This window comes from Macrobrachium rosenbergii, chromosome 48, assembly GCF_040412425.1.
Source record: "Macrobrachium rosenbergii isolate ZJJX-2024 chromosome 48, ASM4041242v1, whole genome shotgun sequence".
NCBI classification, from domain to species: Eukaryota; Metazoa; Arthropoda; class Malacostraca; order Decapoda; family Palaemonidae; genus Macrobrachium; species Macrobrachium rosenbergii.
The window spans coordinates 54,168,860-54,184,680 of NC_089788.1; the positions used below are offsets into that span (position 1 = coordinate 54,168,860).

The 15,821-nt window shown below is 35.8% G+C and overlaps 1 protein-coding gene across 1 annotated transcript in view; it reads right to left on the reverse strand.

Moving 5' to 3' along the window:
• LOC136831404 (uncharacterized) overlaps positions 1-15,821 on the reverse strand; it is a 135,384-nt gene that overhangs the window by 12,146 nt on the left and 107,417 nt on the right. The window contains exon 5 of the mRNA XM_067091786.1: positions 3,207-3,300. Coding sequence (XP_066947887.1) covers positions 3,263-3,300 — 38 coding nt within the window. The 3' untranslated portion in view covers positions 3,207-3,262. The remainder of the gene's footprint in view (positions 1-3,206; positions 3,301-15,821) is intronic.

Consider the following 15,821-nt stretch of genomic DNA (forward strand, 5'->3'; position numbering starts at 1 on the left):
TTTATACTAATATGTAGCCTTATTGTTAGGCTATCAATTTACTTTGCCCAGATATTGTTATTACCTGATCCTAGGGTCCTCAGTCTAAGCTAAGCCACTTAGCTCTTTTATGCCCAAATGACATAGTGGTATGTAAAATTAGCCTACTCCCCTTCCTACCTGACTGACGTACCGCTACGTAAAATTTACCGAAATTTTTCATACGTGTGTTAGGAGTAAATTTTTTTTTTTAATTCAGACAATTTGTGGTTTCCATAGGCTAAAACATACCTTGGACCATGTAACTCAGGCATCAATAAGCCAGCCAAGCAGTCCATGTGCTGTGCATGCGCAAATCCCTGGCGTAGTAAAATTCTCACAATGAAATCAGCTGATGCTACCCACGCTTCTCTCTTGTATCTTCCATTTTTTTTTACATTTTTATAAAATGTGGGGTTTGTATGTGGGATTACATTATTGGAAACACTCTGTTTGCACCCTCTTTTTCTATAAATTTTTTCACCAGCTGTACCTATTCGTTTCTCATTCTTTTATATGTTCATATTTAGAGAATTTTGTGGGCTTTCTCATAAAAATTAATTCACTCACCTCACTGTTATAGTTTTTGAGCTACGAACCATAATGTTGACAACGGTAACATTTTTTTCGTTTCGATCAACTTATAACGTCAAAATGAAACTGTTTCCTTTACCAAAATCATTTCTCTTGACTCTCACTGTATTCCTCAACCTTTCCTCTACATTTCTGAATATTTACAAAGTAATTCCTATGAAAAATAACCGAGATAAAGCTCTTAAAAAAATAACTTTCTAGCATTAATTCTCACCGTGCACCGGGCAGCGCGCTCTGTTTCTTACCCTCTTTTCTATCAATTTTTTCACAAACTGTGCTTATTCGTTTTTCATTATTTTATACATCGATATTTGGAGAATTTTGTTGGCTTTCTCAAAAAAAAAAAAATTCATTTGCCTGACTTTCATAGTTTTTGGGCTACTTAACAAAAATGTAAAAAAAGACTTTTTTTTTTTAAATAACTCAAATTTTTTTGTATTTAGGAGGCTGGGACTCTTATTCTGACTATTCCACCATAAAATATAAACATCGAGAAAAAAGGACAGCAAAATGAATGTTGTTGGCATAAAATTTCTATTTTTGCTGAATTCTTGAAAAAACTATTTTTTCGCGCTGTCAAGCGCTCCCTGACAGCTCAGATCTCTGGTAGGCGTGGCGCTCAAACTATAAAGATGCGAAAGTGTTTGGATATCGTCACCCTCATAAACTAACTGCCTAAGTCATTTTTTTGCCCAAGTCACAATCATAACTTTGGCATAGTGATAATAATGTCTAAGTCACTGAGTGACTTAGGCAGAAAGCTTTTTGGGAAATTTATGCCACTTACTTTCTACATCTGACTTAGGCAAGTATACCAGTAGGTGCGCCACATATTGGAGATTTGATTTAGGCAAAAATCCAAAAATCAATGAAAAATGACTTAGGCAGTTAGTTTATGAGGGTGACGATATGTAATCCAAGGACGTAGGCTACAGACAACATCCACTATTAATCTAGTCAGAATTATTCTCACTTACTGCCTAGATTACTGTAGACATTGTATAATCTGAAAGGATTCTGTATAAAAAGTTGTGGAACATTTTTTTTAGCTAAAACATTTAGTTACAATTTAAAACAATTTTTGTTTACCGGAGTTCAATTCCCGCGGCCGGCTGATGAAGAGTTAGAGGAATGTATTTCTGGTGATAGAAATTCATTTCTCGCTATAATGTGTTCGATTCCACAATAAGCTGTAGGTCCCGTTGCTAAGTAACCAATTGGTTCTTAGCCACGTAAAATAAGTCTAATCCTTCGGGCCAGCCCTAGGAGAGCTGTTAATCAGCTCAGTGGTCTGGTAAAACTAAGGTATACTTACTTACGAAACCAGGTAACAATCAACGCTTTATGAAACTAGGTAGGCTAGCAACCAACGAGTCAGGTTCCGGATTTAACACAAATTATATATTCCAAAAGTTTAAAACTAAAACTTTTAACTGGAACTTAATATTGAGCAATTATGCTGCTATTTTTTATGTTTCCATGATCCTCGATAATGAAAACGGAGAAAAAAGTCAGCTTTTTTTCGGAGCACTGGTAACGACGTGAACCATTCGCTATTGACCAAACAGAGAGTAATGGCTCCTTGGCCTTTTAACAGCCTGGTTGTAAACTAGAGGGTGGATGCGCATGCACAATAGTCACTTCTCTTTCTTGCAGGTTCTTTTGATGCTGGAAGAACTGGGTTCAGCTTCACTGACGATAAGGGAAAGTGCCCTCTTCTCTTTGAGTCCATTATATACTCCATCACGTGTTATAATGTTAATCATTACGACACAATACCTGGCTAAAAAGACCAACTAGAAGAGAATTCTCTGATATTAGTTTGATCACCATGGAGCTCTGGTAGACCACGGAAGGTAACTCCTTGAGGATGAAACAAGTGACTACGCTATCAAAAAGCACTAATGCACAAACACACAGAATAGCAATATTTCACAACAAAAAAAGTAAACCAAAGGAGAAAAATGGGCAGGGAAAACACTGGCTTCTGGAAGGATGGGCAGCAACGCGTCCTTCTAGCAAGGTAGTAAAGAAGAAAATGAATGCGTCACAGCACTCTCGGGTTAAGGGAGTTCGGCTGATGCCTCTGCTCTCATCCGATTGGCCAAACACTGGTGTCACCAATACCTTGTTCTACAATTTTATGTTTTTTACCAGTTTCCAGCTGGCACTAGAAGATTTTATCCTCACATTAAGACCTAGGTTTGTTCCACATATGAACAACTACAGTTTTACAGAATACAGTAATGTTAACCAGAAGCCACAGGAACTAAATAGTTTAATAAAAATATATGATATACACATGTTTCTTTCAAAAGCAATGAGTCATTAATATGAAGATACACTTATACAGTAAACCCAATGGACTGCTTCAATAACTTTGAATATATGTGAGGTTATTCAGTCATATAGGAAAAGTATGCATAAGATCTATAACTTAGTGAAACAAATTTACATGCACTAAATTAACATAGTAGTCAAATTACCTTTAGTCATTAGATGAAATACCCCAAAAGTATAATGAAGTTGCAGAAATTCAAATACAAAATATCAAAACACTTAAGAACTATACAAACAATGTAAGGGAGTCCTACCTTTCTGAAATTTTTCAAAGTTCTCATTACCATCACACACTCTGAGTACTGCTATTCTATTGAAATCTCTCTCCAAATATTGTTTCACATTCACCTGTAAAATGAAATTCCTATATCAAAAGAGGATAGTCATGTAACTTAAGCTCCAGACATTAAAAAACCAATATCAATTTTTTCCCTGCTACACAGTCCTTAGATCACTTTATAAACTAATCATTCTTGCTACATGTATAAAGAGAAACTATTATTATGGTATCATACCTCTTTTAGAGCCACTGGGCCTTTTACAGCAACTTGTAAGTTTAAATATAAAACTGAATTGTTCATAAAAACTAATCAGTTAATTAGCCTTAATCTGCCATGGGAATTGACTGCAAATTAAGGCTAATTATGACTGATGGGTTCATCAAACATAACGAGAATTATAGGAATTCAACTCTTTGAAAAGTTAAGTATATCTTAGTTTAACCAGACCACTGAGCTGATTAACAGCTCTCCTAGGGCTGGCCCGAAGGATTAGATTTATTTTACGTGGCTAAGAACCAACTGGTTACCTAGCAACAGGACCTACAGCTTATTGTGGGATCCGAACCACATTATGACGAGAAATGAATTTCTATCACCAGAAATAAATTCCTCTAATTCTTCATTAGCCAGGTAGGAGAGTCAAACGCTGGGCCAACAGCATGCCAGGCGACAGCTCTATCCACCCCTCCAAAGAAGAACTTTCAACTCTTTGAATTAAGGTTAATTCTGGTTGATGGTTTTATCATAAAAAATTGCAGTATTTAGCAAATAATTAGGTTTTCCATAAAAAAATATAAAGATCATATTTACCTTTATTTCTCCAAGTTAAATTCCTACTATGAATTAGGGTTATTTATGACTGATGAACCCATCAATCATAATTAGCCTTAATTTGCAATGCTGAATTCCCACTGTGAATTACAGTTTTATAATTGACTGGTTTGACATGAAACAACTTTTAGTTAGTTACACCAGACCACTGAGCTATAAATCTTATGTCTCGCAGTGCTAACCCAAAGGGTTTGTCTCATATAAAAGAATAAAATTAATCACTTTTCATAATATAAACTACAGCTTTAAAATTGTACAGACTACAAATTTTGAAGATCATTACAAGACTTCTTTTGAGGGTGAGTTCAATACTTGTCAATTGCTTTTGATTACAATCTTAGCAGTCAACACAAAGTACCTGTATGTTTCACTGTTAATATTGAATTCTTTAAAGATGAGAACTGGATCAGAAATGGTGACCATCAAGTATGTGTTATTCGAGCATGCACCATTCTCAAAGAGAAGAATACCCCTGCTACATTTCTTTCTTCATGTACTGATAACTGCAACAACTATGGTGTGGGTTTTAATCTGCTTTACTTCAGTTATATGTTTCAGCATAGCACAAAATGGCAAATTTTAAAAATTTTATTTTATTTTTCCTAATATACAAACCTGAAGTTCTTTACATAGGATTTAGCTTGCAAATGACAGCTGGAATGGCCATTCAAACTTATTGACAATATAGTAAACTAGCATCAGGCAGGGGGAACCCCTTCCCTCCTGTTAGTCTGCGCTCCACTTTGCCTTCCGACCCAGTGAGGGGTGGGCTGAGGTGGGAGCCATTCATGTAAAGAACTTCAGGTTTGTATGTTAGGAAAATACACATTACTTTTAAAATTTGCTATTTGAACCTATACAAAATACAAACCTTTCTTTACACAGGAGACTTACCCATTGGTGGGAGGAATCTGGGTACTCTCTAAATTGACTGGTAGGTTCGCCTAACCTGGCATGTTACCTTCCTGGTCCATTTAGCACCTCTAGCACAATGCATATACGAGATGCAACAGTTGCTAGACTTCTGAACCACTAAGTAAAGGGTTTTGTATGCCACTACTCAACTAGGCTATAAGAACCCATACTGAAGTGTCAGAGAATACAATAAGTAAATTTGATCAACAACATTGCTTTACTGTCTGTCCTCTCCCCTTGCAAAGAAAATGGGGGACTTGCACCCCTTCATTGACAATGAAAAGATTGGTGCCCAGTCAGATATCTAACCTGCATTCACGTCCATCCATTTTGTATATAAAGTGTATACTTTTTTTCTTTCTTATACTTTTGACTAACATTTCCTCTTTCCTCCCTCTATTACTTATAACCTTTCACAGATACTGACTCTCTTTGCCGGAGAGGAAGGCGAAACAGTCACTCCCGTCCTGTTAACCTTTCACAGATACTCTGACTCTCTTTGCCGGAGGGGAAGGAGAAACAGTCACTCCAGTCCTGTCTCCTGGATACCTAGACAAGGTGCTACCTGTCTTAAAGAGAGCTGGCTTCCCTATCCAACCCACTGAGGAGCCATCACTGGTCCAAAGAAAGTGTGTGCAAGGCCAGTGCTACAACATTCCTACTACTTAAAACATCTTGTAGGTGATCACACCTGTTCACCTCTCTCCACACGTAATGCCTTAAAGCCAACAGGTTTCTTACTGAGTGTGAAGTACAGGGTGATGCCCCTACTGTCATGGGCTCTCATCTGGGCTGCAATTCTCCTTCCACACTGGAAGAGACGATGCATGTGGATCAAGTTACGGAACCAGGAGATACAGTGTACTCAGAAAACTCCTTCCTTAAGTCTGTTAGTACTGACCAAAGAGCTGTTGACATACAAATCTGAGGTGTCGAGTTCTTTAAAGATAGTATTTCAGCACTCAAATAGAACTCAGTAGCATCTCAAGTCACTACTAATAAGTCTTTCTGTGGAGATATCGAGAAGCATTCAAACTGGTATGACCACCAGTTCTGAATATGATTATTAAATTTGGGACAGTTCCAAACAATTCTTTCCAAGTGCATCAGTAAATAGGAGTGCCCGGGTGACTTGCTTATATCTACACTAATGTCAGGGCTAAATGAGACAGTCTCTGGGTTTAGACCTATGTTTGATGATAACCCTCGAAAAGACTCATTGCACACTATGAATCATACTCCAAAAGGTGACAGTCACGATCCTCTGGGTTCTCAATTCCCGAGAGAGAGAAAGACGTACAGCTTCTCTGGAGTACAAAAAGATCTCCCTCAAAAAGAAGAGATCTACTCCTAGAATCAAACCCTGGTCTAAGGCTAACCACGTCTTCCAAGAGCTGGAGCGGAAAGAAGCTTTCACTGCAAAGGTAGGAGAGAAAAACACTGCTACCTGCTGACAAGCAGTCTAATCAGAGACACTTCATCTCTAACACCAATAATCGGGGATGATTCTAGTCTTGTTGACAGCCATTCAAGGAACAAAAGTATCCAAGAACTATGTAGAGCCAATAAAGAACCCTCTTGTCTGGGGAGAGGGTGGAAAACATCCAGGCATGAAGTGCCAGAACTCTTAACGCCTAGAGATACCAGACTACAAGAGGCTGAATCTGAGGTTTAACAAGAGAGGAATATCTCTTAGGACCTCGAACCACAAAGCTAGCAGGTTCGGATGTGACACAGCATGGACACCAGCAGCCCTAGACTTTTCCAGAGAAAAGAAATCAACCTGCAGCTGATCAAGTAATAAAAGCTGACACGGAGTATAGAAGTAAGGTTCGAGGTTGCCGTCCAGGAAAGAAGCCTTTCTCCATGTTTAAACCAAAGCAAGCATGGAGAAGAAAGAAACTCCGAAGCTTCCTGTTGTGCTAAACAGTAGCCATGTATAAGCTCAGGATTTGGAAGTCTCGATTAACTTCGCCATAGAGGTGTTTAGGGACCATATATCCCTGTTAACTGTCTTCATTGGTATAGCTGGTGTCAAAAGGTATCTGGGCATCAGCCTTAAAGTGAGACTTACTGCTCTGAGCAGTGCCCAGAAGTGCATCCTACCACCCTAGGGGAAAGAACCTATTGGCATTCTCATGTACGGTTCTCATAGTTCTGCTATTGGTGAAGTTGTCCTTGGAACCCACCTCTACAAGAACAACAGGGAACTAAAGAGTAGTGACATCACCCTGTGAGTTTTCCCTGATATAACAAGAACTTGTGCGCAACCGCCCCAAATTTGCTTATGCAAGAATCCAAAGGAAAGACTAACTGCAGCCATAAACCAACAAACCAGTTGCTCACTCTCTGGGCAGAAAAGAGGATAAAAACCTTGAAGTTCATCACCACTAAACTCAAGAAAGATGGCTGTCCTCTGGCCAAAGCTCCACCAAGTTCGCCAGGACAAATCAATACCCAGCAGTCCTGAACAAAAGACCTTCCTCCCACAGAATAAAGCTAAGGTATTTCTGAGATGACCAATATATTTACTCTTGAAAAGAGAAGTTGCTCTTTACTGTCTTCTAGCACCAATCTACAGCATTGCACACACCCCTACTAAGGGTGAGGTCCTATTGTGAGACGAGAATAAGGGGAGGAACTGGACTGGAAAAGAGATTAGTTGTCTGGGACTCAAAAGAGACAGGCACTCTCATATAAATGGCAGCTGCAGGGGAGAGAATACTGCTCCTGCATTCCCCTTCTCTTCTTCCCCTTAACTCCTTTCCGAATATGGAAGAGTGATGGAAAGTGAGTCGAATCTCTCAACTGGAGAAGTCTGGGAAACTCCAAGAGAAAAAAATAAAGTTGAACCTTCACTCTCTTCTAGGTCAACTGAACATGAAAGTTCAACCAAAGAGCCTTGTAAGCCTGGAAGCTTGTAGGACAATGCCTGGCAAAGACAGGAGCTGTTAGTCAACTGCACCAACCTTGCTGCAGTCTTTACTTCCTTCTGAAAGCATCGAAGTAGACCCCAGAAGTGTACCAATCCTCAGTGCCAACACTGACTCAGCACGAAAATTTGCCCAGAAACTCGAGGTAATAGCGTATCCCGTCCCCCACATACAAACAAGGCTCACAGCAGCTGTCTGGTGGGTAGGTTAGTCGACAAAGACTACCCTCAGACAAAAGCATTTTGAATATACAGTAAACCCCCTTATTCACGGGGGATGCATACCAAACACCCCCGCGAATAGTTAAAATCCACGAATACTTGCTACCCTACCCCTAAAAATGCTTGTAATTGAGTATCTAGAAAGTTCAAATACTGAATGTGTACTTAAAGTATTATCCAACATCAAATATACCGTAAATTGTCATCCTATTACTGTATTAATCTTTGAAATTATATCATTAATATCATTTCAAAGTCATCTTAAACAGTACTTTTAAAAATATATACAGACATACTTCTAAGCCTTCCAGCCCAAGCAGAGAGAGAGAGAGTTACCACTATGACATATTCAACAAGGCCCAAAAGAGAGAGAGAGAGAGAGAGAGAGAGAGAGAGAGAGAGAGAGAGAGAGAGAGAGAGAGAGAGAGAGAGAGAGAGAGAGAGAGAGAGAGAGAGAGAGATTTTACCTCTTTAAGAGAGAGAGTTTATCTCTTTAATCTCTCTGACAACAACAAAATTTGTTTGTTTTTTGTCTTCCATTTTTAAAACACAATGAACACACACACACACAAACAGTATGTTTTCCTGAGAGAGAGAGAGAGAGAGAGAGAGAGAGAGAGAGAGAGAGAGAGAGAGAGAGAGAGAGAGAGGGGGCTGAACTACATCTATTTATCTATCTATCCATTTCCCACATTCTGCCCTTTGGAGAGAGAGAGAGAGAGAGAGAGAGAGAGAGAGAGAGAGAGAGAGAGAGAGAGAGAGAGAGAGAGAGAGAGAGAGAGAGAGAGAGGACAGAACTAAGCATCTATTTCTCATCTATCCATTTTTCACATTCTACCCTTTGGAAAGAGAGAGAGAGAGAGAGAGAGAGAGAGAGAGAGAGAGAGAGAGAGAGAGAGAGAGAGAGAGAGAGAGAGGAGAATAACTCTTTACGATATCAAAAGATTGAAATCCTTGAGCTTCTGAGGGCAACAATTCTTCCCCACGAGAATTTGTCAAACTGTAAAGTAAATTGACATTTACCCCCCCTCCTCCTTTCTCAAGTCGAGGATAAAAAGACTAGGAATCACTAATTGTTTGTTTAAAATGTTAGATAATTTACTACACAAATGCATGGAAAATATTATATATCATTACTATTATTATTATTTAATCTTACTAAACTTATATTTTAAAATTAGCGCTTATTAATTAAATCATTTATTTATCATACAAAAGAAATAAACATACATATTACATGTCAGATAAATTCTCTCATATAAATAAGAGAGAGAGAGAGAGAGAGAGAGAGAGAGAGAGAGAGAGAGAGAGAGAGAGAGAGAGAGAGAGAGAGAGAGAGAGAAATTATTTTTATTCAATGTTATTATTTAATCTTATTAAACTTAATATTAATATTTGAAAATTAGTACTGTAAATTATTACCTCATCATAAAATGTGTATACTGTCATCCTGAAACACTTATATATTATTTTAATATAATTTCAATAGTACTTTAATATCATTTTAATATTTCAATAGTATCAATTCTGAGCATCTATCTTTGCTTAAATGAGGTCTGGGTGTCCTGAATGGAGGGGAGAAAATCAGTTTCTCTCTCTCTTTGAGTTACATATTATTTAATCTTACAGTATTATTATTTTATTATTAATCCTTAAACGCCGAGCCTCTATTTACAAAAGTGTCTGCCGTATGCCGGCGGGGTTTGAGAGCTAGCGCCAAGCAGAAAGAAAGTTTTTTCAAAAAATCACAGCACGCTTTAGATTTTAAGATTAAGAGTTCATTTTTGGCTCCCTTTTTTTCTCATTGCCTGAAGTTTAGTATGCAACCATCAGAAATGAAAAAATATCATTATCATATATAAATATTGGAAAATATGACAGATGCGAAAAAAATTTAATATATAATTGTATACAAATCGCTGTGAGCAAAACGATTAAAGCTAATGAGTTTTTTTTTCGTTGTATTGTGCACTAAATTGCGATGATTTTGGTATATAACAAATTGTAAAACGATCAAAGCAACACAGAGAAAATATTATCACAAAAATGATGCATGAATTCATAACGAGCAGATAAAAAGTTTTTTTTTAAATTCACCATAAATCGAAAAATTGTGCTAGAGACTTCCTGTTTGTTGCAAAATGAAGGTAAATGATTGAATATTACTAGAATGTAAGAGTTTTAGCTTACAATTGCATTTTTTCGACCATTTCCGGTCGAGTCAAAAAAACCGAAGGTTGAAATTTTGGCACTTATCGTGATTTATATGAAAATATTTCAAAACTGATAAAAGCTACAACCATGAGTTATTTTTTGATGTATTCTACATGAAATTGCACAAATTTTCATATATAAAACTTTATGTAACGGCTAATATAAAATGGTGCAAAAATTATGATAAAGTGGACTAAAGAATTTCTGAGATTTTCAGCAGAGTTAGCACGCGTGGAGGTAAGAAAAAAGGTTTTTAAAAAATTCACCAAAAATCGAAATATTGTGCTAGAGACTTCGTTTGTTGCAAAATGAAGGTAATTGATTGAATATTACTAGAATGTAAGAATTTTAGCTTACAATTGCATTGTTCGACCATTTTGGTCGAGTCAAAGTTGACATAAGGTTGAAATTTTGGCACTTACCATGACATATGAAAATATTTCAAAACTGATAAAAGCTACAACCAGAATTATTTTTGGTTGTATTCTACATGAAATTGCGCACATTTTCATATATAAAACATTATGTAACGGCTAATATAAAATGGTGCAAAAATTATGATAAAGTGGACTAAAGAATTTCTGAGATTTTCAGCAGAGTTAGCGCGCGCGGACCAAGGAAAATTTTTTTTCAAAAATTCACCATAAATCGAAAATATTGTGCTAGAGACTTCTCGTTTGTTGCAAAATGAAGGTAAATGATTGAATATTACTAGAATGTAAGAGTTTTGGCTTACAATTGCATTTTTCGACCACTTTGGTCGAGTCAAAGTTGACCGTAGGTTGAAATTTTGGTACTTATCATGATTTATATGAAAATATGTCAAAATTGATAAAAGCTACAACCATGAGTTATTTTTAGTTGTATTCTACATGAAATTGCACACATTTTCATATATAAAACTTTATGTAACGGCTAATAGAAAACTGCAAAAATTACGACAAAGTGACTAAAGAATTTCTGAGATTGTAAGAGCCTGACGCAGTCTCTTCCAAACACGTATATGTGTTCGTGTGTTAAAACGCTCGCCATCGGAGCTGGCGTAGACGTTTGGCGTCTTCACAAACAGAAACATACGCACAGTTTGATACAGAAGATAAGTTGGAACATTATGAGTACATGATCAGAATGCTTGCATGGCAATGCAAGTAGTGGTGATTGTACATACATCAAGACAACATGGTTAGGGAGAAACAGACGGAAATATTGTATGGTTGAAATCGCGTTCCTTTAGAGAAAAAAATGAGATGCTCTTGTTGTCTTGTCCACTCCGATGGACGACGAACACATGAACACACACATTTGGAAGAGACAGCGTCAGGCTCTTACAAGATTTTCATCAGAGTTAGCGGGACGTAAGGAAAAAGTTTTTTCAAAAATTCACCATAAATCGAAATATTTTGCTAGAGACTTCTCTTTGTTGCAAAATGAAGGTAAATGATTGAATATTACTAGAATGTAAGAGTTTTAGCATACAATTGCATTTTTCGACCATTTTGGTAGAGTCAAAGTTGACTGAAGGTTGAAATTTTGGCACTTATCGTGATTTCTATGAAAATATGTCAAAACTGATAAAAGCTACAACCATGAGTTATTTTTTGTTGTATTCTACATGAAATTGTGCACATTTTCATATATAAAACTTTAAGTAACGGCTAATAGAAAACAGTGCAAAAAGTACGACAAAGTGACTAAAGAATTTCTGAGATTTTCAGCAGTTAGCTGATGCTTTCTTTTGGGATAAGAAAGAAATTCGCGCATGCTGGGCTGGGTCACGCTTGTAAACAAAACAACAGCGTGATCCGTGAACTCCCAGCATCCTCAAGGCGCGATTTAAAATTTTTTGCAAACGATGCCTATAAGTATTTTTCCGCGAATATTTAAAAAAAAACTTTTGTAGTCAACGTATTTTTTACGTCCACTCGCACCTGACAGACAACTTTTGTCAATGTAAAATACGCCCAGTCGGCGTTAAAGGGATACTTGCATGATTTAAAAAATACTAAATATAGAAAATGGGTATTTATCAGAGACTGAGTTAAACTGGTTAGATAGAAATAAATAGGAATATTTTAAGAATATAAACAAATATTTTTGTGTTTGCAAGCAAAATGCATGGTAGCTAATCCCGAGAATACTCGTGCTAATCAGGGAAGGGCTTAAAGGAACAGGTTCTTCTTCTTTCTAATGTTCTTTTGTTCTTTGCAAAAATTCTTACTAGCAGAATTGGCACCCAGAGCAAAAAACTGAATGTAAACATCAACAAAAATTATGCACTACATATTAAAAATCAACTTTTGAACAAATCAACATGCGAACAGCCATTCATAACATAACTTGTTCCATTTGTAAGGTAGTGTCAGTAGTTGTAATGACACAATAATTAACAAATTTTTTACAGGTAATCAACAGCATTGTAATGAAAACTATTATTGGCATAAAGTTGTAACAAACTTCTGAATATAGGTGTCATCATCCAGGCATTTCCTTTCAAGTATTGCAATCATGTCTGAGTGACATTCTAGCAAAGACACATAAGATTGCACAAAATTTTATATATATTTAAAAGGTTAACCTTTATAATTAAAATTTATATTTATATTGCCCATTTCATTTGCCATGATATGTTCCAAATAAAAGCTCTCCATATAACAAATTACCTCTCTTCATGCACAGCTATGCACAATGGGCTGGCTATCCTAGTACTGTACCAAGTTTGACATAAACTCCTTCAACCATGTATGAGTTGTGATGACATAATAAGCATGACAGACACACTGAGGGCCTGGCAGCCAGGCAGACATGAAAGGAAAACCAATAATTTAGACTTTGTCAGTAGAAGACAAAAAATCAAGGACAGGGTAGAAAACAAAGATTCAGAGGATATATTTAGCTGTGAATGATTATGGGGAGAATTAAGAGTCGAGGTCCTGTCAAGTAAAGCAATCCAACCATGCAACACATAAAACCACTTGGTAAGATGGCACAATCGTGCCAGTACAGGATATAGGTTGATAACCTAGTCACTGAGATTCCACATCTCAACATAATAGTGTGAATCTGACTACTTTCTTTCCAGATGCTTACAGACTAAATGCCAAATCTTCATTATTTTTTCTTTTAAAATGTTATTACCTTACAAAAAGTGGAACAACCTATCTCCTGTTACTTCTGATATTCTCAAATACAGGAATATTGGATCTACCATCCTTTCAGGCATGGCAGCATTTCCTGGTATAGTGTCCAGTGGTCCTGCTTGTTGCTTGTTAGGTGATGGCTGCACTTTCGCACTGAAAGAGCTCCTATATTCTCGATTCCCCATTCTTTTAATAATCTGATTTTATTTTCTTCTCTCTCTGAAGTAAAAATTTAATTTTTCATAAAATTCACAAAAATGTTTCTTTATTATTTAAAATTAGTAACTTTTTACAATTGTCATGTGAAAATTATAAGAAATTGGATGACAGATATTTGAGTAGTTTTATCGATCCTAGATATGAACAAACCATAAGACATTTCTAAACAAGCAAGTGCTAGGTGTTGAACACTGCCCAAAAAAGTATAAAAGAAGTCCAGTATGTGGGTTAAACTCTTTTATGTTTCTGCAATCATATACACTTACCAAAAAAATAAGGTAGTGCTTGCTAAAGTTAATACTGTAAGAAAAAGTTTCCCAACAACTCAAATGCCAATTTCACAAAGATGATATAATGGTATAACATCACAGTTACTCTCTATTCAAGTTTTGCTTATAATATTTAGATAGATTTCTGTTAATTATAAAACCTATTAAATTAGACCATCAAAGCACCAAATCTGTAATAAACCAAGGGTGTGTTGAAATACATTTCACCCTAAAATGGAAAACCAAAGATATGTAATTTGTTGATCTGCTATCTTCCATGTACTTAATATTATTGATTGATTGATTATGAAATTTAGGTCTTGAAGACCAAGCGCCAGAACCCATCAGGATTATTCAGTGCAGCGATTAAGATGAAATATATAAATTATTGTTATTAAAATAGTTTAACCAGACCACTGAGCTGATTAACAGCTCTTTGAAGGGGCCCAAAAGATTAAAAATGAAATGGACTTTACCAGATCTAAGCAATAATTAGGCTAAGCACTAGGACTAAATGATGAACGGTAATGAAATTTTAAAAATATGCAAAAAATTTGCATATGCTTCCACACTAGAACACATGCACACATTAAATACATTTACTCAAGTTTCATCTGTACAATTAAAAAATAAATAAAAAGGAGTAATGATAAAATTCTGAATACAGTAACTTAAGATTTTTAAAATTCGGATTTTTTTATATTTGCCTGGTGAGATTTGTATTTTCATAAATTACTCTTTATAATTTATCAATTAATTCACATTTCCTCATGAATATTAAAATTAAGTCAGCTGAAAATGTTGCAGATTCTGATAAAACTTCACCAACCAATCCATTTCCAAAAGTTGATAACAGATGTGGGTTGTATTTTGGGCATTCACATAACAAAAAAACTGTTATTATCACTTTGCATTCTGAGCATTCGGGAGCTGGTTCATGTGGGCTGCTCACTAACCCTATGGTCTGAAGCCCTGATTTATAAAACGTCTCCCGATGCCATCGGCGTTAGGATTAAGAAAAACAAAAAAGTTTTTTCAAAAATCACTTCTTGCTTAGTTTTTAAGATTAAAGTTCATTTTGGCTCCTTTTTTCTCATTGCCTGAAGTTTAGTATGCAACCATCAGAAATGAAAAAATATCATTATCATAAATAAATATTGGAATATATGACAACCTTCGTATATAATTGTATACAAATCGCTGTAAAGTAAGCAAAACGAGTTAAAGCTAATGAGTTAATTTTTTTAGTTGTATTGTACACTAAATTGCAATGATTTTTTTATGTAACAGATTGTCAACTTAAACGATTAAAGCAACACAGATGAAAATATTATCACAAAATGATCCATGAATTAGTACATTGCAACGTAAAAAATCCTTTTTCAAAATTCTCCATAAATAAATATTGTGCTAGAGACTTTACAATTGTTTCAAAACTGAAGGAAATTGACCGAATATTCCTAGACTGTAAGTTTTTTAGCAATCAAATTTTTTTTTTTACCATTTCGATCGAGTTAAATACTGATGAGGTTGATTTTTTCTAAATTGTTATTTATATGAATATATTTCAAAATGGTAAAAGCTAAAAGCATGATTTATTCTTTGTTGTATTCTACATGAAATTGCGCACATTTTGATGTATAACACTTTATGTAATGAATAATATAAAACGCGAAAAAAAGGGTACGACAATGTGACTCAAGAAATGCTAGGATTTTTAATATGAGTTACGTGCGGATGGAAGGAAAAAAGTTTTTTTGTAATTCACCATAAATCGAAATATTGTGCAGAGACTTTCCGTTTGTTGCAAAATGAAGGTAAATGGGATTGATTGTTACTAGAATGTAAG